Consider the following 26,354-nt stretch of genomic DNA (forward strand, 5'->3'; position numbering starts at 1 on the left):
CTTCTAAACAACTTTGTCCCTTATTAGGAAATCTTGAGGTAGATTTCTCAGTTTTCACCTTGACATTCCCTTAAATATAACTTTGTTTTCAAATAGTTGAAATGGGACTAGCTCATCACCATGCCCCTGAAGTGGTAACAAAATTAGTTATCTAACAGGCATTTAAGTTCCTTTACCACACATTGAGTCCTGGTTCTCAAGTTCAGATAGCATAAACAAGTGCAGGAAAGCCCTCAAGAAGATACACAGAGGTGAGCACGTGAGTGCTCTTCCTTAAAGGCAGCAGTACATACAGGGTAAATGTTCATGCCCTGTGGAACTCTGGATGATAGACAAGAACTGACTGTGCCAGAAAGTACAAGGGAAGTCAGTTATCCTTCAGTTTGAACAAATTTACTCACACATTTTTAATTCTTCCTAGTTGCAATAAAGCAAATATTTGCCAAACTATACCCTAAGGTATTTTAAAAAAGTAATCAAGCCAATAGCTTAGATTTTCAAAATGCCAGGAATAAACATTTTTTAAAAGAGGATATTCATCACTTTAAAAACAAAAATAGATCAAACTTAAGAGTACATTAGATGAAGGTGAGAGTACCTTCAGATGTAGTTATTTTCATAGCTATATAGTTTCAGCCTAAGAGCACTTTCATTTTAAAAGCCTAAATACAATGTGGAATGGGTTAATGTCAATATGAAATGTAAACAGTGCTATAAGAATGTGGTGGCTTTAATCTGGGGTGTGGATTTCCTCACCCAACACCACCCTTTCCCCCAAAGCTGAGTATTTGCTTAGAAGTTTCAAAGACAGTTATATAAACACTGTCTTCAAATACAAAATTTCCACAAATAGGAAAAAATAAGGTAAAAAATTAGGGGCAGTGGGATGGAATATTGCATGATTACCTATCCTTAGCTGAGAATGTTTACCTTGCAATTGGATTCCCCATCAAGACTGGCTGTGGTAACATAACAGGTTCCATCAACTGTGCAGGATGACAGAAGAATAAGATCACAGGGAAAGGTTTCATCTGCCTGTACTTCTACTATATCACCGACCTAGTACAGAAAGAAAAATAAATATCAATCTTCTTTTTTTTTAACTTTATTTTACTTTACAATACTGTATTGGTTTTGCCTTACATCAACAGTATCAATGTTCTTAATTCCAATCAAAGCATTTATTATACCTCCAACTAAACTCAAAACAGTAGCAAAAGACCTTTCCCCATCTAAGGCTTAGAATGTCTCAGCATCCTATACCATGTGAAAGGTGACGACAGAATATTACTCAACATTCAGAATCCTCTTTAAGGTCACAAGGACTTACAATGCTTTCAGATTACCTGAGTATTGAACTTTAATCTCTGATACATGATTTTATTACCCAGGGACTCTTTTACTCTCTGATGTTTTCAGCACTGGTGTTTGATAAGAGAATGACCATTATCATTTCATGACTGAATCAAGAAAATCTATACATTTTCATTTGAGTACTTCAAAAATACTGGGCAGCTGCACTCCCACTCTACACAGGACAAATATTTCTAAATGCTTTGTGGTAATAGCTATTAGTGTCGGGTGACAGTTCTCTCTTCAGTGCTCAGAAAATCTCACTTAATTATAGAGGCATTAGGTCATTTTCCAATAATTCATCTGCTATCAGTTAGTGCCCAAAGCTCAAGTAGAGAAAAAACCTGAGAGAAGAAACCATGAACGATTTCTAGTGCATAATTTAATAATGTACAAAATCAATCATAATGATTAAAACACAGATCTTTACAACTTGATTTTATGTCCCAGCTCTGCCACTTAACTATATGACCTTGGATTAAGTGTCTTTGATGACTACAACTACCTCATAGGATTGGTTTTGAGTATGAAATGAGGATACAAGTAAAGTGGTTTGCAAAGTACCTGGCACAAAGTTACCATCTGATAGTTGTTTATTAAATTATTACTAATATCCTGCAACTACTTTACTTCGAACTTATGAACAGTCATAAAGCTTTTTGGAAGGATGTAAGAAATTATCCAACCCAGTCCATTCCAACATTTTCCATGCCCTGGCACACATAGAAAATGATAAATTAACACTTTTTTTTTTACAGCACTCCATAGATAAAGGGAGGAGGCTGCTAGTGAAAGAAGACAACCCACTTTAGGGAGTCAATATCTAGCTTACCAGCTTGGACACACTGGTTATAAAACATGGAACTAATAAATGACATACCTGCCTTCCAATTGCTACATAATTTGGCAGATAAATATGAGGGTTTCAAGATTTATTCAGAAACGATTTTATTTTATTTGCCAATTTTAATCAGTAGCCACAAACAACATCAATAATGAAATTAATTTGTAAATAATATTTTATTCTCTTGGATCTTTCCTTCTTCACATCCGTAAATACTTACAGTGCTTACATAAATCACAATCTATGCTTAAATACACAGAAGCAAAATAACAAACAAAATCCTAAAGCATCTCAGATGAAGGAAACACTCATTTAAAGGATGGAAGATGATTCCCAGGCTCTGATAAATATAAACCACAATTTCTTCTACAACACTGACAATCAGCTCAGATATGAAAAGGTCTCTGCACCTGGAGTACAAGTTAAGGCTGGTAAGACGGACTGGGGCCAGACCACAAAAGGTCTGACAGGTCAGGTTCAGGTGTTGAGGCCTCATCCTGAAGCCAAGGAGGGACCGAGAAAGGACTTTTAAAGAAAGGGAACAACATGGTTCAGTTAGACAATCAACTCTAGGGTTGTTTCCACTTAACTTGTACAAAGTCAACAAGAGAACCTTACCATCCATTATGACAAACATTAGAAAAAGTCAGATAATCAAAAGAATTGTAAGTTTTCTGGATTCATCAGAGAGTTGAGGTTGCAAGGCAACCAAGTTAACTGAATTTCAAAGGGCAAAAAGTCCCTCTGAAGAGAGGCAGGAGAAACTGACTCTTTCACAATTAACAAAGCACAGAAGGAAGAGATGGCTGTCATAAAAGTGCACAGGAAGAAAATAACTAGATTTTCAACCAACTGTAAAAGGCTTGGGAGGGGCCAACATGACAGTTTCAAATCTCTGCAAGCCTCAGAGAAAATAGGAGACCATAAGCACACATCAGTTCTTCTCTCTGGGTATCCACTAGGTGCTCACGAGAAAGGTACAGGTTTGACTGAGTGCTGTGGAGGAACAGGCAAAATATGCTGCAACTGTGGACCCTTCTCTCATAGGGTGCAAAAGCCATCTGTGCCTAAGAGCAAGGCAAGAAAGCCTCCCTGGCAGGGTCTCAGGGACATGTAACTACTGCTAGTGGAGAGGTAGAACAAAGCCATCTGCTGCTGGGGATGGACAGGAAACACCCTCACATTGAGGACCTGGTACTAATAAAAGGCAAAGTTCAGCTGCCAAGGGAGGTTGGGATGGAGATCAGGGAAGAGTGCTGAAAGTTTACCCTGAGGCAAAGGTGCATAAAGGGTGCCTAATAATGAGACAGAGTAGGAGAATCAAGAAACCACTCTGATCCCATCAGGAACCCTGCAAAGAATAACAACAAGAAAGCACAATTTACCACTGCAGGAGGAGAAAGGGCATACAGAGAGGCATCCACTGTGTCTCAGGAATACAGGACCTGCTGAAAGCAGATAGTGGAATAGGAACACTGAGAAAACCCCTGTGGCAGCCCAGATGTGCAGGAATTTAGAGTCCAGGGAGGTACTGAAAGCATCAACATCTACAGCAAAATCCAAAGCCAGCCAACTCCTGACCAGACTGACTCAATCCCCAACACTGATGGACTGGCTGACAAAAGGTATGACCACTGCAGACCAGAAATACAGGTTACCCGCCTCGATCTCTAGCATTCTTTTCCATGCACTGTCCAGAATTCAATTAAAAACATGAGATGCACAAAACCGAGAGAAAAATGACCTAGCATCAGATTTTAGAAAATCAGCTATGAGTAAAATACCGATATATTTACTGGAGGGACTTTCTGGTTGTCCAGTGGTTAAGACTGCATTCCCAGTGCAGGGGGCATGGGTTCGACCACTGGTTGAGGTACTGAGATCCCTCATGCCTCGACCAAAAAAAAAAAAAAAGTTTAAGTATTTACTGGAAAATACAGATAACGTACATGTGCAGATGAAGAATTTGGGCATCAAGATGGGAACTTAAAAAAAAAAAAGCATATAGAAAAGTGAGAAATTACAAGCATGGCATGAGAGATAAAGATTTCCTTCAATGGGCTTATCAGCAGACTGGATATGACAAAAGAAATCTGAACACTGAAGAAACTCTTCCAATATTTCCAATGCCAAAACCCACACTCTTTTCCTTATAAATAACTATGCTTTTCCACTGGAATTCCTCAAGGCCTGTTGCTCTACTCTATGTTTTACATCAGTTCAGTTCAGTTGCTCAGTCGTGTCTGATTCTTTGCGACCCCATGGACTGCAGCATGCCAGGCCTCCTTGTCCATCACCAACTCCCGGAGTTTACTCAAACTCATGTCCATTGAGTCAGTGATGCCATCCAACCATCTCATCCTTCTCCTCCCGCCTTCAATCTTTCCCAGCATCAGGGTCTTTTCAAATGAGTCAGTTCTTCACATCAGGTAGCCAAAGTATTGGAGCTTCAGCTTCAACATCACCCAATGAACACCCAGGACTGATTTCCTTTAGGATGGATTGGTTGGATCTCCTTGCAGTCCAAGGGACTCTCAAGAGTCTTCTCCAATACCACAGTTCAAAATCATCAATTCTTTGGTGTTCAGCTTTCTTTATAGTCCAACTCTCACATCCACACATGACTACTGGAAAAACCATAGCTTTGACTAGATGGACCTTTGTTGGCAAAGTAATGTCTCTGCTTTTTAATATGTTGTCTAGGTTGGTCATAACTTTCCTTTCAAGGAGCAAGCGTCTTTTAATTTCATGGCTGCAATCACCATCTGCAGTGATTTTGGAGTCCCCCAAAATAAAATCTGTCACTGTTTTCACTGTTTTCCCATCTATTTGCCATGAAGTGATGGGACCAGATGTCATGATCTTACTTTTCTGAATGTTGAGTTTTAAGCCAACTTTCTCACTCTCCTTTTTCACTTTTATCAAGGGGCTCTTTAGTTCTTGTTTGCTTTCTGCCATAAGGGTGGTGTCATCTGCATATCTGAGGTTATTGATATTTCTCCTGGCAATCTTGATTCCAGCTTGTGCTTCATCATGTTTTACATGATTCCATCCAAATTTCTATTTCCACCTAAAACATCTCCTCTGAGCTCCAGGCTTGACAATTCCATCTGGCTATCTAATAGGAATCTCAAAATGAACATGGCCCAAACCTATTCTTTTCCCAGTCCTTTCCAAGTTATTTAATAGCACCAGCATTTTGTTTAACAGCACTACCTAATACAACTAGTTGTTCAGGGCAAAATCAAGGAGGCTATCTTTATTCTTTATTCTTTTTTGCTCTTTTTCTCACTCTCTCCATGGAATACATCAGTAAGTCCAGATTTTATCTACAATAAATATCTTGAATAGATCCATTTATCTTGATCACGCAATAGGAGGGACAAAGTTGTGCTTATGAGCATGGACGCCACACCCAGACTTCCTTCAATTAAAATCCCAGCTTTCCCACTTATAAGTTATGGACAAGTTTCTTAACCTCCCTATGCCTCAGTTTCATCATCAGTAAAGAGGGGATAACAAAAGTACCTATTTCATAGGACTGTTATAAAGTAAGGATTAATGAATTAACAGAATGTAGAAGGGAGTGCCTGGCATATTTATCTAACATATAAATGTTAACAAATATTTCTATTTTTATTGTTATTGTCTCTTTTGCTATCACCCTATATAAGCTTACATTTTGCTTATACTACAGCAATAACCACCTAACAGGTTTCCCTCATTCTAATTTTGCTCATGCCTCTACTTTGCTTGGGCTTTCCATGTGGCACTACGATAAAGAATCAGCCTACCAATGAAAGAGACATGGGCTTGATCCCTGGGTCAGGAAGATCCCCTGGAAGAGGACATGGCAACCCACTCCAGTATTCATGCCTGGAGAATTCCATGGACAGAGGAACATAGATGGCTACAGTCCTTAGGGTTGCAAAAGAGTCAGACACAACTTAGCAACTGGGCACACACTAACTACTTTGCTTAATCTTCAAAGTTGCCTTTTTCAAAAGAGTAAGATCAAGTCACTCCCCAGCTTTGAAACCCTTTAAAAAATACCCAGTGCACTGAGGATACAGAAGAAGTCACTCTCCTGTTCAACAACAGTACCCACAATCCCCAGCCAAGCAATCACTTGGATACTTTTAGTTTGTAGGCATCTCTTTATAACACAAATTGTCGGCATCTGCCTACAATGCGGGAGACCTGGGTTCAATCCCTGGGTTGGGAAGATCTCCTGGAGAAAGAAATGGCAACCCACTCCAGTATTCTTGCCTTGAAAATCCCATGGGCCGAGGAGCCTGGTAGGCTACACACCATGGGGTCACAAAGAGTCAGACAGAACTGAATGACTTCACGTTTCTCACATTATAACACAAATACTCCAGAAAGGGCTCAATCAAGCAGCATTTCACACAGCAGCAATGTAATATAACTGAGATTATACCCGGCTGAGGTCAGCCAAAGATAAGTAGCCTAGTGAGAAAAGGTGGAAGATGGAGGTCCTTCTAAGGCAGTGGGGGTGACAGCAAAAACAGAAAGAGGAAATGAGAGAAAAGGAGAGAAAAGTGGGAGACTTTATTTGCTTTGCAATTTTACTTCATAACCTGGGAGCAACAGATTTAATACTATGAATCCTTTATGCTGCCTTTGGTTCTTATGTGAACAAAACCTGAGTTTCTACTAATGGTTTGGAAACGTCAGATCCTAACCACTCCAGTTCATCACAAGGCCCTCCCTTCTGGGATGCGGAAAATAGAAAAAAGAGTGGGAGAAATACAGTTTATGTCAAACTTGGGTAACTCTCCCAGTCTGTGGCCTTCCTCCCATCATTACTATAAGAAGGTGTGAGATGGTTTACTTATTGCTGGGGATATGGAGAACTTTAAGCTTGAAATTCTGAGTATTAAGTAAATAATTCAGTGGTGATAATAACTGATAAAACAATAGAGAGGAGAGTATCATTTTGTATGAACTCATACCACAGCCCTGAACAATTCTGTTCCACACATCTTCCCTTGCTCTGAAGAATTTGATTTCCATTAACTTTCATGTTTTAATTCATATAAAAACATTATTTTAATGATAACACAAAATTGACAAACAATTTCAGAAGATTAACACAATTAGCAGATTAACATAATTGGCAAACCCTTAGCTACAACCAAAAAAAAAAAAAAGACTCAAACATCTAAAAAAAGAGGAAATCACAACTGTCGTCAGAGAAATAAAAAATTTACGATTATATGAGACTACTACAATTACATGCCAATCAATAAGTACCTAGAAACATATAACCTACCAAAGCTGGATCACTGAGAAATAAAGAAATCTGAGCAGATCCAAAACTAGTGAGAAGACTGAAGTAGGAATCAAAAATCTCACCCAAAAGATAAGCCCAGGATTAGATGACTTCACTGGAGAATGCTACCCAGCATTTGAAGAAGAAATAACAATCCTTCCTAATCCTTATAAAGAATCAAAGAGGTAGGAACACCTTCAAACTTATTCTGAGCCCAGCATTACCCTGATATTATCACCAGAAAAAGACACCACAAGAAAACTACATACCAATTTTCTCAACAAATAATGATACCAAAAAAAAATCTTAAAATACTAACAAATCAAAAATCAGTAACATTAAAATGATCATGCTCTATGACCAAATGAAATTTATTATTGGGATCCAAGAATATATATGAAAATCAATCAATATAACGCAGCATATAAACAATGTGTTGCATGATCATCTCAGTTAATGCAGAAAAGACATTTAGCATAATTCAACACTCTTTCATGATAAAAATATTTAATAAAATAGGAAGAGAAGTAAGTGATCACAACCTAATAAAAGTCTACAGTTAATATCACACTAAATAGGCAAAGATTAAAACCTTTATCTCTAAGATCAGAAACAAAGCAAGGATGTCCACTCCAGAACTATTATCAATCATTGTACTAGAAGTTCTGGATAGAACAATTAGACAAGAAACAAAAAGGGTATACAAATTGGGAACGAAGTAAAATTATCCTAATTTGCAGATGACATGATATTGTATGTAAAAAAAAACTCTAAAAATTCCACCAAAAATGTTAGAAGAAATTAATTCAGCAAAGTTGCAGGAACTAAAATTAACACTCAAAAATTAGATGCATGCCTATACATTAACAATGACCAGTCCAAAAAGGAAATCAAGAAAACACTATCATTTACAATAGCATCAAAAATGATAAAACACTTAGGAACAAACTTAAAGAAGTTAAAGAGTTGTACACTGACAGTTACAAAAGCACTGCTAAAAGAAATCAAAGAATACAAAACAAATGGAAACATATTTCAAGTTCATAGATTAAAACACTTAATATTGTTAAAATGTGTATACCATCCAAAGTGATCTACAGACTCAGTGGACTTCCTATCAAAATACCAATGTCATTTGTTTCAGAAATAGGAAAAAAAAAAAACAAAAACCCTGACATTCATATGAAATCTCAAGAGACCATGAGATCTTGGAAAGATCTTCAAAAATTGTCTTGAAAAGGAGAAACGAACCTGGAGGTCTTGCATTCCCAAATTTCTCCAAACATATTACAAAGCAAAAGAAATTAAGACTGGCATAAGGGAAGATACGTAAGACAATGAATTGAAAGCCTAAAAAATAAACCCTTTGCACATAAGGTCAAATGACGTTCAACAAGTGTACCAAGACTATTTAACAGGGAATGAGAATTTCTTCAACAAACAGCTTTGGGAAAACTGGGTATCTACTTATAAAAGTATTGAAAGAATTGGATTCTCACCTTAGATCATATACAAAAATTAACACGAAAAGAATGAAAGATCTAAATGTCAGACTTGATCCTATCAGACTCCGAGAAGAATATGGAGAAAAAGCTTCAGGACTTCGGACTTGGCAATGACTTCTTGGATATGACACCAAAAGCACAGGATAAAAACCAAAATTAGAAAATGAGAATACATGATCAAAGAAAACAATAGTGAAAAGGCAACCTACAGAATAAGAGAAAATATTTGCCAATCATATAGCTGACGAGGAGTTAACATCCAGAATATATAATGAATTATCATGATTCAATAACAAACAAATACCCCAATTAAAAATTGGGTCAAGGACTTGCTTCCCTGGTGGATCAGACAGTAAAGGGTCTGCCCACAATGCAGGAGACCTGGGTTCGATCCCTGGGTAAGGAAGATTCCCTGGAGAAGCAAAGGGCAAACCACTCCAGAATTCTTGCCTGGAAAATTCCATGGACAGAGGAGTCTGGTGGGCTATAGTCCAGGGGGACACAAAGAGTCAGACAAGACTCAGTGATTAACACTTAACACAAGGACTTGAACAGACATTTCTCCAAAGAAAATACCACAACAGTCAATAGGCACATGAAATGATGCTCAACATCACCAATCATTCATTTCAGTTCAGTTCAGTCACTCAGTCGAGTACGACTCTTTGTGACCCCATGAATTGCAGCACGCCAGGCCTCCCTGTCCATCACCAACTCCCGGAGTTCACTCAGACTCACGTCCATCGAGTCAGTGATGCTATCCAGCCATCTCATCCTCAGTCATCCCCTTCTCCTCCTGCCCACAATCCCTCCCAGCATCAGTCTTTTCCAACGAGTCAACTCTTTGCATGAGGTGGCCAAAGTACTGGAGTTTCAGCTTTAGCATCATTCCTTCCAAAGAAATCCCAGGGTTGATCTCCTTCAGAATGGACTGGTTGGATCTCCTTGCAGTCCAAGGGACTCTAAAGAGTCTTCTCCAACACCACAGTTCAAAAGCATCAATTCTTCGGTGCTCAGCCTTCTTCACAGTCCAACTCTCACATCCACACACGACCACTGGAAAAACCATAGCCTTGACTAGACGGACCTTAGTCGGCAAAGTAATGTCTCTGCTTTTGAATATGCTATCTAGGTTGGTCATAACTTTTCTTCCAAGGAGTAAGCGTCTTTTAATTTCATGGCTGCAGTCACCATCTGCAGTGATTTTGGAGCCCCAAAAAATAAAGTCTGACACTGTTTCCCCATCTATTTCCCATAAAGTGATGGGACCGGATGCCATGATCTTCATTTTCTGAATGTTGAGCTTTAAGCCAACTTTTTCACTCTCCTCTTGCACTTTCATCAAGAGGCTTTTTAGTTCCTCTTCACTTTCTGCCATAAGAGTGGTGTCATCTGCATTTCTGAGGTTATTGATATTTCTCCTGGCAATCTTGATTCCAGCTTGTGTTTCTTCCAGTCCAGCGTTTCTCATGATGTACTCTGCATATAAGTTAAATAAGCAGGGTGACAATATACAGCCTTGACACACTCCTTTTCCTATTTGTAACCAGTCTGTTGTTCCATGTCCAGTTCTACTGTTGCTTCCTGACCTGCATATAGGTTTCTCAAGAGGCAGGTCAGGAAGTCTGGTATTTCCATCACTCTCAGAATTTTCCACAGTTTATTGTGATCCACACAGTCAAAGGCTTTGGCATAGTCAATAAAGCAGAAATAGATGTTTTTCTGGAACTCTCTTGCTTTTTCGATGATCCAGCGGATGTTAGCAATTTGATCTCTGGTTCCTCTGCCTTTTCTAAAAGCAGCTTGAACATCTGGAAGTTCACGGTTCACATATTGTTGAAGCCTGGCCTGGAGAATTTTGAGCATTACTTTACTAGCATGTGAGATGAGTGCAATTGTTCAGTAGTTTGAGCATTCTTTGGCATTGCCTTTCTTTGGGATTGGAATGAAAACTGACCTTTTCCAGTCCTGTGGCCACTGCTGAGTTTTCCAAATTTGCTGGCATATTCACAGCATCATTTTTCAGGATTTGAAATAGCTCCACTGGAATTCCATCACCTCCACTAGCTTTGTTCTTAGTGATGCTTTCTAAGGCCCACTTGACTTCACATTCCAAGATGTCTGGCTCTAGATGGGTGATCACACCATCGTGATTATCCGGGTCATGAAGACCTTTTTTGTACAGTTCTTCTCTGTATTCTTGCCACCTCTTCTTAATATCTTCTGCTTCTGTTAGGTCCATACCATTTCTGTCCTTTATTGAGCCCATCTTTGCATGAAATGTTCCCTTGGTATCTCTAATTTTCTTGAAGAGATCGCTAGTCTTTCCCATTCTGTTGTTTTCCTCTATTTCTTTGCATTGATCACTGAAGAAGGCTTTCTTATCTCTTCTTGCTATTCTTTGGAAATCTGCATTCAGATGCTTATATCTTTCCTTTTCTCCTTTGCTTTTCACTTCTCTTCTTTTCACAACTATTTGTAAGGCTTACCCAGACAGCCATTTTGCTTTTTTGCATTTCTTTTCCAGGGGGATGGTCTTGATCCCTGTCTCCTGTACAATGTCATGAACCTCATTCCATAGTTCATCAGGCACTCTATCTGTCAGATCTAGGCCCTTAAATCTATTTCTCACTTCCACTGTATAATCATAATGGATTTGATTTAGGTCATACCTGAATGGTCTAGCGGTTTTCCCTACTTTCTTCAATTTAAGTCTGAATTTGGCAATAAGGAGTTCATGATCTGAGCCATAGTCAGCTCCTGGTCTTGTTTTTGCTGACTGTATAGAGCTTATTCATCTTTGGCTGCAAAGAATATAATCAATTTGATTTCGGTGTTGACCATCTGGTGATGTCCATGTGTAGAGTCTTCTCTTGTGTTGTTGGAAGAGGGTGTTTGCTATGACCAGTCATTAGGAAAATGTAAATACAAACCACAATGAGATATCACTTTGTATCAATCAGGATGCCCACTATCAAAAGAACAGTAACTAACAAGTCCTCAAGAGGACCAGGAGAAGTTGAAAGCCTTGTATACTAGGCACTAAGGTAAAATGGTACGTCCATTATGGAAAACAGTATGGAGGTTTCTCCACAAATTAAAAACAGAATTCCAATACAATCTAGAAATTCTCCTTCTGGGTATATATCTAAGATAATTCAAAGCAAGAACTTTGAGCTATTTGCACACCTGTGTTCACTGCAGCATTATTCACATAGCCAAAAGGTGGAAGCAAGCCAAACTTCTAGCAACTGATGAGTTAATAAAGTGTGGTATATACATACAGTGGAGTATTATGTAGCTTAAAAAAATGGGAAATCCTGTCATATGAAGACATTATACTAAGTGAAATAAACCAGTCACAAAAGGATAGATACTATACATTTCCTATCACAGGAAGTATCTCTCTAAGGTAATCCAAGTAACAGCAACAGAAAATACAAGCGTTTACCAAGGACTAGAAGCAGTGTTTAGTGGATATAGAATTTTAGTGTTATAAAATGAAAAGGTTCTAGAGATCTGTTGTACAACAATGTGAATACTTAACACTACTGAACTGTATACTTAAAAAATAGTTAAGATGGTAAATTTAGTGTTAAGGTACCACCATTCTATAGATAAGCAGATTGAACTCATTTTACATGGTAGCAAGATAATGCTCAAAAACTTTCATATGCTAGGCTTTAGTACTACATGAACTGAGAACTTCCAGACGTACAAGCTAGATTTAGAAAAGGCAGAGGAATCAGAGATCACATTGCCAACATCTGTTGGATCACAGAAAAAGCAAGGGAATTCCAGAGAAACATCTACTTCTGCTTTATTGACTATTCTGAAGGCTTTGATTGTGTGGATCACAACAAACCATGGAAAATTCTTCAAGAGATGGGAATACCAGACCACCTTACCTGTCTCCTGAGAAACCGGTATGCAGGTCAAGACGCAACAGTTAGAACCAGACATGATGGAACAATGGACTGTTCCAATTTTCAAAACTGGAAAAGGAGTACATCAAGGCTGTATACTGTCACCCTGCTTAGTTAACTCATATGCAAAGTACATCATGTGAAATGGAGCTGGAGGAAGCACAGGCTGGTATCAACATTGCCTGGAGAAATATCAACAGCCTCAGATATGCAGATGATATACCACTCTAACAGCAGAAAGTGAAGAGAACTGAAGAGCCGCTTGATGAAGGTGAAAGAGGAGAGTGAAAAAGCTGCTCTAAAACTCAACATTCAAAAAACGAAGATCATGACATCCAGTCCCATCACTTCATGGCAAACAGATGGGAAAACAATGGAAACAGCGGCAGACTTTATTTTCTTGGGCTCCAAAATCACTGCAGATGGTGATTGCAGCCACAAAATTAAAAGATGCTTGCTCCTTAGAAGAAAAGCTATGACAAACCTAGACAGCATATTAAAAAGCAGAGACATCACTTTGCTGACAAAGGCCTGTAGAGTCAAAGCTAAGGTTTTTCCAGTAGTCATGTATGGATGTGAGAGCTGGACCATCAAGAAGGCTGAGTGCCAGAAAACTGATGCTTTCAAACTGTGGTGCTGGAGAAGACTGTTTAGAGTCCCTTGGACAGCAAGAAGATCAAACCAGTCAATCCTAAAGGAAATCAGTCCTGAATATTCATTGGAAGGACTGATGCTAAAGCTGAAGCTCCAATACTTTGGCCACCTGATGCGAAGAGCTGACTCATTGGAAAAGACCCAGATGCTGGGTCAGATTGAGGGCAGGAGAAGGGGGCGACAGAGGATGAGATGGTTGGATGGCATTACCAACTCAATGGATATGAGTCTGAGCAAACTCCAGGAGATAGTGAAGGACAGGGAAGCATAGTGTGCTGCAGTTCATGGGGTCACAGAGAGTTGGGCACAACTTAGCGAATGAACAACAACATAGATAAGTATTAATAAAAACACAGGCATTAGAGCCTTAATATTCTTTAATTGTGAAGGACTATCATTTATTTTTCTAATTCTGTTCTTATTTTTTATCCCAATAACACAATAAAGTAAAAATAAGTAATACCTTAAGACTAGGATGCGATATTTGTAAAAGACACATCTGATAAAGGACTATTATCCAAAATATACCAAAAGGACTGCTACCAATTTTCACAATATGAAAATGAGCAATCTGATTAAAAAATTGGGGAAAAGACCTAATAGACACCTCACCAAAGAAGATATTCAAATGCAAGTAAACATATGGAATTATTTTCAACACCCTATGTCATCAGGGAATTGCAAACTAAGACCAAAATGAGATATCACTATACAGTCTTTAGAATGGGCAAAATCTAGAATACTGACAACAAATGTTGGCCAGGATATGGAGCAACAGAACTCTCATTTATTGCTTATGGGAAATGCAAAATGGGTAGCTATGTTGGAGATAGTCTGGAAGTTTCTTATAAAACTAAACACGCTCTTACCATACGATCCAGATCACACTCTTTGGTTTTTACCAAAATGAACTGAAATCTTATATTCACACAAAGACCTGCATATAGATGTTTATAATAGTTTTATTTCTAATGGCCAAAACATGGAAGCAAGCATGATGTCCTTCAGTGAGTGACTATTAAATAAGCTGGTACATCTAGACAATGAAATATTATTTAGTGCTAAAAAGAAATGAGCTATCAAACCATAAAAAGATGGAGAAAACTCAAATGCATGTTACTAAATGGAAAAAGCCAACTTGAAAAAGCTATATACTGTATGATTTTAACCACATGACACTAAGAAAAATGCAAAACTATGGAAACAATAAAAGGAAGAGTGGTGACCAGGGGTTGGAGGGAGGGATGAATAGGCTAAGTACAGAGGATATTTAGGGCAGTGAAATGATTCTGTAGAATACTGTAATGCTTGAGACATGTCCTTATACATTTGTTCAGACTCACTGAACATACATGATCAAGAGTGAAAACTAACCTAAACTGTGGACTATCATACTGATTGTAACAAATATGCCACTCTGGTGGGGGGTACTGATTGTGAGGAAGGTTGTACCTGTGTAGGGAAAAGGACTGTATGTGAACTCCATAATTTCTGTTCAGTTTTGCTGCTCTGAAGACTAAAAGAAAGTGAAAGTGAAAGTGAAGTCGCTCAGTTGTGTCTGACTCTTTGTGACCCCATGGACTGTAGCCCACCAGGCTCCTCCATCTATGGGATTCTCCAGGCAAGAATACTGGAGTGGCTTGCCATTTCCTTCTCCAGGACATCTTCCTGACCCAGGGATCAAACCCAAGTCTCCTGCATTGCAGGCAGACGTTTTAACCTCTGAGCCACCAGGGACTAAGCTTACATTAATTAAAATTTGCTAGGTACAAAAACTATTATTTGATTTGGACAAGTCAAAAATTTTATCAACAGGAATCTTATTGTATAATAACAGTCAATGGCTAATTTGAATAAAAAATGAAACCGTCTGAGATATTTAAAAAGACAATACCTTACAACTATCACATATGGTAGTGGAATATAAAATGGCATATGGCTGCTGTGGAAAACAGTTTGGTGATTCATAAAAACTAGAATCACCACATGACCTAGCAATTCTACTCCTAGGTATGTACCCAAAAGAATGGGAAAGAGGTGTTTGAAACAAAAACTTGTACATGAATATGCATATCACCAACAATCCTAATAGCTCAAGTGAAGTCGCCTAGTCATGTCCAACTCTTCACGACCCCATGGACTGTAGTCCGCCAGGCTCCTCCGTCCATGGTATTTTCCAGGCAAGAGTCCTGGAGTGGGTTGTCATTTCCTTCTCCAGGGGATCTTCCCTACTCAGGAATCAAAGCTGGGTCTCCTGCATTGTGGGCAGACACATTACCATCTGAGCCAACTGGGAAGCCCCCTAATAGCTCAAAGGGAGAAAGGAAACAAATGTCCATCAACTGATGATTGGATAAACAAAATGTGGTATGGCTATATTATGGAGTATTACTCAATCAAAAGGAATGAAGTAATGAAACATGCCACAACGTGAATTAACCTCAAGAAGATAGCAACAAGCAAGAGAATGCAAACATAAGGGCCACAGAGTATATGATTCCATTTATGTGAAATACCTACAATAGGTAAACCCACTGAGACAGAAAGATGAGTGGTTGCCAGGGCCTGGGTGAGGGAGGAATGGAGGATGACTACTTCATGGCAGTGAGAATGTTCTGGAACTAGACAGTGGTGATGGTGGCACAGCACTGAGAACATATTAAATGCCACTGAAGTGTACATTTTAAAATGATGTGTTCTCACTATAATTAAAAAAAAAAAAAGAATGTACTACAAAACTTAATACCTTGATTTTTTCACTCTCTTTTTTCACTCGCTTTGCATTTTCAATAATGTAAACAGTGCTCTTATTGACTTCATTGTCAGCCCTGTGCCTCAGCCAATCCTCATATCCCTAGAAGAATAAAAATAAGGACATAGTCAAACTCACATAATGAAGTAAAGTTGTTAATAAATTTTTACAACCCCTTCTCTGAGTCACAGCAGATACTTGTACTTATAATATTACTTTCAATGCAGAATAAAGAGACAACACTGTGAATTTTTGCAGCAAAAATGAAAATATACTTTCAGAATATTCCTTAGGTAAAAAGCTTTATTGCATTAAAAGATTCCTCCATTCTAGAGATACATATTAATAAAAATACAGGTAATAGAGACTTAATATTCTTCAGCAGTGAAGGACTATGGTTTATTTTTCTAATTCTGCTCTTAGTCAAGCTAATGTTAATGTTCTCTACTTTTTAATTTGAAAGACATTTTTCCAGGTTTTATTTTCTTATAGACCAAATTACTTAAACACATTCTTCCATATTAGACTGTTGGGAGTGATCATCTCTGAGGAAATATAATTCCTTCCCAAAGACAGAGAATAGAAAGAGCAAGTAGGATTATTTTGGAACAGTATCTATGATAAGTTTTAGAGATCAACAGTTAAATTTCTCCACTGACTTGGTGACAAAAGAAAATATAAATTGGTGTTCGTCTTTTAGAATTAAAAGTAATGAGTTCATTTTCCTTTGGGCTTTCTTTGGTCTAGAGTAATTTAAGCCAAAAGTAAGAATGGAGGAACTCTATTTGTTTGAGCACCATCTCCTTTTTTTACATCACTTTGCTTTTTTTCCTTATAATAGGGTCCGTACCTTTTCAAATCTAACTGTTTGAAAAGTCTCTTAATCGCCTTCCCCGTTTTTTCTCGGGTGCTATATATTGATTCCTATCCTGTCCTTCTTTAGGGCAATGCTTAGACTATCACTTCATATGGGAACTTTCAGTGATGTCAGTGAGGAAACAAAGGCCCCAGCATGAACTAGTATTGGGAGTAAAATGAATCAGTAAGAGCTTTTTGAAAACCAAACAGGCTGTTCTTGGAACCAGCAATTCTATGATGTTAAAGAAAATAATCTTAACAGCTTCAGGGAAATAACATTCCCAAAGTCTTTATTTAGCAACCAAACACTTGATAAAATATCCTTTCAGTTCTGGGTAGGCAAGATAGAAGACCAGATAACCCCAAGAAGAAAGATAACCATGTTCTCAATATTGTTAAGCAAACCTTTATTTTGGATATTCTTTGGGACACTTTCTAAAGGACTTTGATAAGTACTGTCTAAAAGTCTCCTTTCTAAAGGACTTTGATAAGTACTGTCTAAAAGTCTCCTTGTAACCTGTCAGCTTCTGGTACAGGAAAAACATTGTTAACTACTCCTTAACCACGCTTCCTGTTTCCGTTTTTCAGTTTCATTGGGAATTTGTTAAAACACCTCTTCAGCAGCGTCAGGAAAGACAACAAAATTAAAGTATTTATACTCTTGAGTTCAGAGAAGGAAATGGCAACCCACTCCAGTACTCTTGCCTGGAGAATCTCAGGGACAGAGGAGCCTGGCTGGCTACAGTCCATGGGGTCACAAAGAATTGGACGTGACTTAAGTGACTTAGCACACACACACGCACTCTTGAGTTCCCTGCTATAGGTGGCAATTTAAAAAGTCCACAAGAATGGGAATTTTTCAGACAGATACAGCACATTGAAAAATGCAATGCACATTACAAATTTATCTTCCACTCCCTGAGTGAGGTGTAGTACCTCTACCTACTCTCCTTTTAGGGTTATATTCCTCCCTCCAAAAAATAGGAAGAAAGGAGCAAAGAAATTAAAGATGTGTCTTATAACCATTTTAATGGGTTTTCAATAAGAACAAAATATAAACTCTCATGTCAGACAGGACTGAAATGAAAGCATAATTGTAGATTAGAAATTTACCTGCTTGATGGCTGTAACAGTTATAACAAAGAAAAGTGGAAGTCCACTAGTAATTGGGCTAGTTGGTGTGTCCACTGTGACCTAGGTAAAGAAAGTAAATTGAGAGTAAAATGAAAAGCTGCCATTAACTTATATGCAGCACTTACATGCTATAAACATTTCAGGCAAAAATGTAAACAAAACATATCCCAGTAGCAGCATGAATGTTAACTTTCCTTAAAACAAAAGCAATCCACATAGCCATTAGTTTAAGAAAATAGTTCTAAATTTAGGCTTAGTTTTCATGCCAGCTTGGACTAACCCCTAGACTGAAATATATCCATTCATTTACCATCTGTCTGTTGAGCACCATTCTGTCAGCCTTTGTGCTATTATCAGCCAGGCTCTAGAGATGCTGCTTTATTTTAAACAAGATGGAGAAAAGTTCCTGCCCTCATAAGAGCTGGAAACTTACAGTGAAAACCAGACATTAAAACAAGTCAGATTTGAAGAGTATACAGAAGTTAACTAGATGGAAGGGAGGGCTTCATAGGCGCAGTGAGGTGCATAGAGAAATTCTCTATGGGAGGAGGGCATGTGGCACCTGTGAGAAAATAAAGGAAGCCAGCAGCAAAAAAAGCATGTGGTGTGAGAAGAGGCTGGAGGGGAGATGGGGCCAGACCTAGCAGGGCTCTCCAGACGAAAGTTCATTCTTTATCTCACAAACAGTGGGAAATAATTGAAGCTTTTAGGTAGGGAGAGGTCACGTGAACAGAACCACATTCCAAAAGGTCATTCTCATTGCTTTGTGGAAAATGGAATGGCAGGGAACAAAAGTGGAGGGAGGCTAGTACACTCGTCCAGGTAAGAGATGTACACTCATTTAGGAGGCTAGTACACTCATCCAGGTAAGAGATGATGGCTTGAACAAAGGTGGTAGCAGCAAATACAAAAAGAAGTTCCAGAGACATTTAGGAAGCAACACTGGTAATGAATTTCTTATAAGTGGTGGTTAAAAATGTCTCCCAAGTATCTGATTAACATGGCTAGGTGGATGTTGTCATTCATTGAAACAGGAAATCCTGAAAGAGAACTAGATTTGAGGCAAAGAGGATCATGGGGTCACTCTCCTTTTATGTAGCACTGAGATATTAGTCTGGATTCCTCACCACATAAGCTCTCTAATCTTTCAAGTCTTAAAGTCACCTATTCTTTGAAGTTTTCTCAAGCTTCTCTTGGGTAAGAAGAAAAAACATAACTTCTACTGTGTCCACACAGCATTTTGCTCATACTAGTTTTACTACATTTATCACATTAAATTGAGTGAATACATGACTGTCTTTTTTTGCTTTAACGTAAAATTCCTTTTGGGTAGAAAAGGCAATTTTGATCTTTACTGTACCTGCTAAATCTTTGTTATCTGGACCACTGCCTGGCACACAAGGTGCTTGCTGAACTGAACTGAAATGTGCTGCATGCCAAGTGGAATGATGGTGTGCATAATCTTCTACACAGTTTATTTATTCTATGCTGTGCTGTAAGACATCTCACCATTGGTCTAGAGGAGCTCCGCCTCAAATGCCCTGTCATTCATGACTGAAATTGGTTCTTCCCCATATCACAACCCAGACTGGTTTTAATTTGCAGGGCTAAATTGAATTATAGTACTATTTACTCAAAGTGGATAAACAGAAGCACTTAAGATCAGCAAGGCATTTGAGCAATTTTATTGGGATGTTTTTGCTTTGCTTTAAAACAATGAAATGAGAAAAAAAATACCTTTAATGTAGTAAAATTTTCAAAGGGTAATTTTGGCAAGGGAAAGATTTTAATAGCTTACAGACTGAAAGATGGAAGATGAAATTTTAAATGTCTAAAATTTAAAACACAAAACATTAGGAACACTGAGAAGCAAATCAGTGTACAAGGATTTATTTCATCCTTAAAGTAAATAAATGAGGAAAAGCAAAACTGGTGATCAAGAAGATAAGTGATAAATTTTCAATTAAACTGAAATGGGTGCTTAACAAAGTGAAACTATTAATTTGAACTATTTTCAATTTTCATACATACCACTATATATAAAAATACACAATGCATGTCTGTCTAAGATGAACAAAGATATGAAATCCATGAAAGTTTAAAAAAAGTAACAAAGTCTCAATAAGTTTTCTAGTGAAAGAGCTACTTTAGAAATATGTAAAATTGAGTACAGCTTAAAATATATTAGTACTTTAAAGAGTGTTATTATAATAAGCCATGAACAACTTTTTAATCACAGGGCATTTCAAGGTTAGAAACGGATTGAAAATTTGCTTGAAGAAATGAAGTTTCTAATAGAGCTCTTACCTGTATAAGAAAAATGATAAGAAAATAAAAATTTGCAATTCTTCTAAACTGTTCAAACAGATTCTTTGGGAGGAAATTCCAAAGTGTATACTATATGGGAGGGAAAAAAAAAGATTATTAGAAAAGAAACTTGAAAAAGATTCCAGATTATCACAATACTTTGAAAGCATGTTAAAACCCAAACCTCACAGACGAATAAGTGTGTGCTTAGAGGTATAGCATATAAGCACTCTGCAGGAGTCAAGTTTTCACTTGGAGCATTCTAACTGGGCCATCTGTCCCTCAGCTTTGCTTTCCCTGGCCAATCTAAATTAGGTTCCCTGTTATCTGCTCTCATATCACCCTATACTTCCCTGGGATCATGCGTTTCAGTGAATAATTATATGTGTGCATATTTTAATTAAAGTTTCTCCCTCAAGAGGCACTGAGATCTAAAAGGGCAGACTATTCATCTAGTCTTTTTATTACTTTTCTCCAACTCCTAGCACAGTGCCTGACATAAAGTAGACACTCAATAAATTAGTTGGATGAATGAATGAACTAATTAAATTAATTTTTCTGGCTGTGCTAAGCTTTGGAATCTTGATTATCATCACAGATAAAATTCTGTCCCTATCACTGCTTCCCACCTCCCTGACAGCCTTGGTGTACACATAACCTTAGGTCATAGACAGTTTACATTTTAATCAACAACATACTAACCTTGTAATTTGATAATAGGTAGTGGGTAAAGGTTTCAATGCTAAATTGTACATGGGCAGGAGGAGAAAACTCTTGGGCCAGCTGTCAAATCACAAAGACTTTCTCACTGGTACCTTAAGCTCAAGGACCAGGGCATTTTAAAATCACCCAAAGTTGGATTTTCTAGATGTCTTAATAAAGACCAGAAACCAGAAACAAAGAAATGTTTCTTAACCTAAAGATCTAAGTTTATACTTGCACGGTCTCCATTTGTGAGAAAATATTCATTGTATTAGGTAAGGTGACTGACAAAGCCAAAGTTGCAGAGCATGATCCAATAGATGGGGCTTTACTACTAACCTCCCTTTAAAAGGTATATAGGCCCAAGGTTCAGGGAATCCCAAGAATAAAGATGAATGAGGCAAATATATTCAGTGAAGCAGCTGCATTACAACCAACAGCCCACCTAGAAGGTTCTTCTCCCAGGGTTCATAGAAGTGCCTCAGGGAAGCCCATTCGACACGAAGTGCATACTTGTGTGTGGATGTGTATCACTTGGGAGAAGAGAGTCCACAGTTTTCAGATTCCCAAGGCAGCTTGTGACCAAAAAGAAAAGGGATCAAAACCACAGGTCCAGTCACTCTGAAGCTGCCCCCTAGTTCAGATGACCACTTAACTGTCCCGATGACTGAAGGTCAGTTTTCTAAAACAACAAACTAAACTCCAACAGGCTAACAGCTGAGCTTCTGGCTCGTTGACCTTCTGTTCCTTAAGTAAAGGGTTTTAAATTGAACAAACAAACATTGGGACTGTGAGAGTCCTCTGTGGGGTGTGAACATGTCGAAGGGAACATTTTTGTTGTTGTTTCTAGGCCCCCACTGTTTCCCTCTGTTTTAACTTCCTAAATGAACTGCTTCCTTGAGGAACTCTGGTCAGTATCTTGATAAGCAACTATTACTACATGCCCTCTTCTTTCCTATATCAGATCATGAACTACTAAGAGGTCAGAGAACATATAAACATAAGCTCCTTTCCCTTCCATGCCTAGAACAGTGTTCAGCATGTAGAAGGTATACAAGAAATGTTGACTGAAACTTGTGTTTTGGCCATTTCCTCCACTGCTCTAACTAAAACGTAAATTAAGCTTCTTGTCTCTGTTATAATACAAATGCAATATAGCATACATATTTCAAGGCAGACTAAGAGAAGCCTACTTTTAAATAGTGTTCTAATTAAAACTGAAATGGAATGAAAGCTGCATACACCAAGTTATTCAAATTGACTTGTTTACCTAAAAAGTGAACTCTCAAACTTAGTCAGTTGCTACAAACCAGAAATAATGTTAACTCACAGGAAGAAAATGTTTAGAGCATTTGTTTCATACATGATGTTGAAAATGGACAATTTTGGGTCAAAAGTCAGTTCTTGCTCAAGAGAAGTCAGTAAGTGGATCTTCTATACTATTTTAACGTGCAAGCCTAAACTAAAAAAGCAACCCTGACATCTAGAACACGTTTTAAAAGTTTCTTGGTGGCTCAGACGGTAAAGCATCTGCACGCAATGAGGGAGACCTGGGTTTAATCCCTGGGTCGGGAAGATCCCCTGGAGAAGGAAATGGCACCCCACTCCAGTGCCCTTGCCTGGAAAATCCCATAGGCGGAGGAGCCTGGTAGGCTACAGTCCATGGGGTCGCAAAGAGCCTGACACGACTGAGCGACTTCACTTTCACTTTCTTCAAAAATTTCTTCAGAAAAATGCCAGCTTCCCAAGTATATGCAAAGCATTTTCATTTTCCCTATAGTGAATTAAACAACTGGTACACAACTGTGGCCTTTGGTTGAAACAAGTGTGGGTCCCCCCTCACACATATATCATCTAATTTAATTTGAAATCAAAACCTTGTAACTTTGATAAATAACTTTCCTAATTTAGAGAGTATGAAGGGAATCTCAGTTTTGAGAGTCTATTAACTGAAAATTTTAAACAAAAGGAAACTTTAGAACACTACTTGTTTTTACCCAAAGTCCAAAATTTTTCCAATTTAGCCTTTAAAAAACTTGTTCTAATATTTCTGTGTATCATGAGAAAAAGGATAGCAGCTAAAATGAAGTAGTTAACTATATAAAGTGGCAAAGTCAACAACCAGTTGTGAAGGAGCACTCTTTTTTTTACTACTGGCATTTGAATGCAATGTAACAAAATAACCGTACCTGAAGATTAGTTGTAAATAAGCAAAGCTCTAGGTTGATTAACTGTTCATTTTGCTAAATGACTGTATCCACGTGATTATCAACTCTCCTTGATGTAGGCAGTAAATCCAATTTTGACCATCACAGCAGCCTACTTTCATTTTCATTACCAATGTCTAGCAGAACTTTCTGCTTTTTCAAAGTATCACTCTTTCTACCATAAATTCAGAACAGCAAAAGGAGTTACCAAGACAGTACTACATTAGGATTTAGTAACTAGCTTAAAAGGCACCTTCAGGGAGTTTGATAAAATGCAAAGACATGTCTAAGAAATTCTATTGATGCTTTTGATTTTTAAAATGAGAGAAAATGCTAGTGTAATTTTAGTCTTGAAACTTTAATACATTCTTTCACATAGGAGAAGTTAAGTTTAACCTTGGGCATAGCTTCAAAGAGTTAGGAGGAGCTCCCTGATTCTTATCCCACTGAAGGGCCTTCAAGATGAAGCTCAGAAGTTTTAAACGAAAAAAAAAAAGTAGAATAGAGAAAAATGATGGAACCTAAGATCTTAAAGATCTAGTTTCTTTTGCTGCAGAAGGGGATTTCCAAGTTTTGTACCAGCTACAAAGTTCTAGTGATTCCCAAAGGTCCCTGCTCAGTGCACTAAAATAGGAAGGCCAAAGAGAACAAGTTTTTCTAAATAAAGTATTTGTGCATCCCAAAAGAAGAAAAGGATGCTAACTTTGTAAGTTAATAAAACTTAAATTTTTATCAAAGTGTTATTTTCAGTGTTCCTGTATTAACAGGACTTATTCCCAGTGATATTACATTATTGATGGCACCTGTAAACAAACAAAAGGCAGCCAACTGAGAAAGTTATTTTTATTATTGGATGGTTTAGAAGGGAAATCAACACTTGCTACAAATGTTGCACATTTCTTCCATTAAAAATGTTGTACATTTCTTCAATTAAAAGATTCTGGTGCAAATACCATCAGCTAAAGGGCAATGTGAGGAAGAGAAAGTCAAATTATGAAACACTTTTCTCTCCAAACTGGACCTGAAGGCTTCTTTTTAAAAGTAATCGCTCTGCATATTTGAAACACAGGAGAGTGAGGAAATCAATACTACTGCTCAGGACTGCAGCAATAATAATAATCACAAAAACATAAATAATAGCAGTTACCATCTACTGAGTTGTTACTGCATGCCAAGCACAGTGCTTCAACGTTTTCTGTGAATTACTTTATCTGCATCACAATCCTGTGAGATAAGTAGTTAACAGCCCCATTTTACAGATAAGAAAATGGGGACATAGGAAGGTTATATAACTTTAACTTCAAACACAGATCTCCTGTTTATAAGGGTGAAGCTCTTTACCACTACACTATATGCTGTTCCCTTATAACTATTTATTGTACTAAAATTTCATTCTTTTTGTGAAGTCAGTATACTGTCAATTCCTTTTTTTCTGTTCTATAGCTGTTATGAAAAACAGATCAGTTAATAAGCAATTAACTAGAAAAACTGTAAAAATAAAACATCTACAAAGAAAAAGATGTGTTAGTCTATCAATGTAGACGCATTCACTACTGTGGTTTCTAAAACACATACATATATACTGTATATGCAAATATGTTTAGAACCAGTTTGTATTTGCCCATGAATTCCTTATTATTTAAAAAATACCCTATTGCATTGTTTTGACTACTGGCAAAACTAAAGTTAAAATATGAAAAATATTCTATGAAATGCAAAAACAGTTGAGAATTAACTGAGTTTTATATGTTCCTTTAATATGCAAAAATACATGGTATATTACAACAAGTGGATTTTCACTAGCTCAGTGAAAAGTCACTTGACTATCAGTGTGTCACTTTATCATTTTCTACATAAAGCACTATGGGAAAAAATAATTCCCTAAAAGTAAAGGAGAGAAGACTGAGGGAGGAGCCCGAATAGCACAATGACATGAAACAGCTCTTTATTCAGAGCCACTATATCTTATAAAGCAGTTCTGTTCCTGGCTTTATCACTAACTTTGCTTCATGACCATGACTAACTTAAGTTCTCTGGGTTTGCTTTCTCCATCTGTAAAGTCAGGGAGTTGAACAACAGGATCTCTTAGGATGTTTCAGTTCTATATTAAGTCCATGATTTTGAGCCAAAGGACTACTATTGACTGTTTTCTTGAATACTAGGGGTGAGTCACAATTTTCGGTGAAAGAACTATTCACTATCTCGGGCACAGGTACAGAAAATTCTAGCTGACAATAAATTTCTGCCACAAGGTTAAAGATTAACAGGAAACAGACATTTAAACTCAGAGTGCTCTATAGTCCCATGGATCTGCTCATTAGGTGACACAGTTTTCAATCATTCTGTCCATATTTTACATGCTACTCTCCCAGCTAAGTACAATCTATCTGCATTATATCACTACCCAAACAGAAACCACATGTTTGAAAATTAAAATGCTAAATTTGCAAAGGAAGGGTATAACTCAGATCCTCGGTGTCTGTCAACATGCAATGAACCAATAGTCACCAACATTTGAGGTCTACTTTATCATGCTACATGAGGGAGCGAGGAAAATTATCAAGATCTGTGCCATACTAGAAGACACAGCAGTCTCTAGACGGTGCCAGCCATCTAGCACCTAGCACCTAACCTCCTCAGTCAAGGGGAAAGATTAGCAAACTAATACTTGTAGATTGATGACTACTGGGTACTATGAGTTATAAAGAATGCTTTCATGAATGGAACATAAGCTCCATTTCACTAATGAGGACATTCAGACTGAGAGATTAATTTGCCCAAAGTCACATAGCTAGTAAATGATCAGACCAGGATTT

The 26,354-nt window shown here is 37.7% G+C and overlaps 1 protein-coding gene across 1 annotated transcript in view; it reads right to left on the reverse strand.

The window, feature by feature from the left end:
• ATP11C (ATPase phospholipid transporting 11C) overlaps positions 1-26,354 on the reverse strand; it is a 104,211-nt gene that overhangs the window by 70,530 nt on the left and 7,327 nt on the right. Inside the window, exons 3-6 of the mRNA XM_068962889.1 lie at positions 20,630-20,719; positions 18,302-18,382; positions 16,325-16,432; positions 931-1,059 (exon numbers count right to left, since the gene is read on the reverse strand). Of these exons, the coding sequence (XP_068818990.1) occupies positions 931-1,059; positions 16,325-16,432; positions 18,302-18,382; positions 20,630-20,719 (408 nt within the window). The remainder of the gene's footprint in view (positions 1-930; positions 1,060-16,324; positions 16,433-18,301; positions 18,383-20,629; positions 20,720-26,354) is intronic.

Source organism: Capricornis sumatraensis, chromosome X, assembly GCF_032405125.1.
Source record: "Capricornis sumatraensis isolate serow.1 chromosome X, serow.2, whole genome shotgun sequence".
NCBI lineage: Eukaryota > Metazoa > Chordata > Mammalia > Artiodactyla > Bovidae > Capricornis > Capricornis sumatraensis.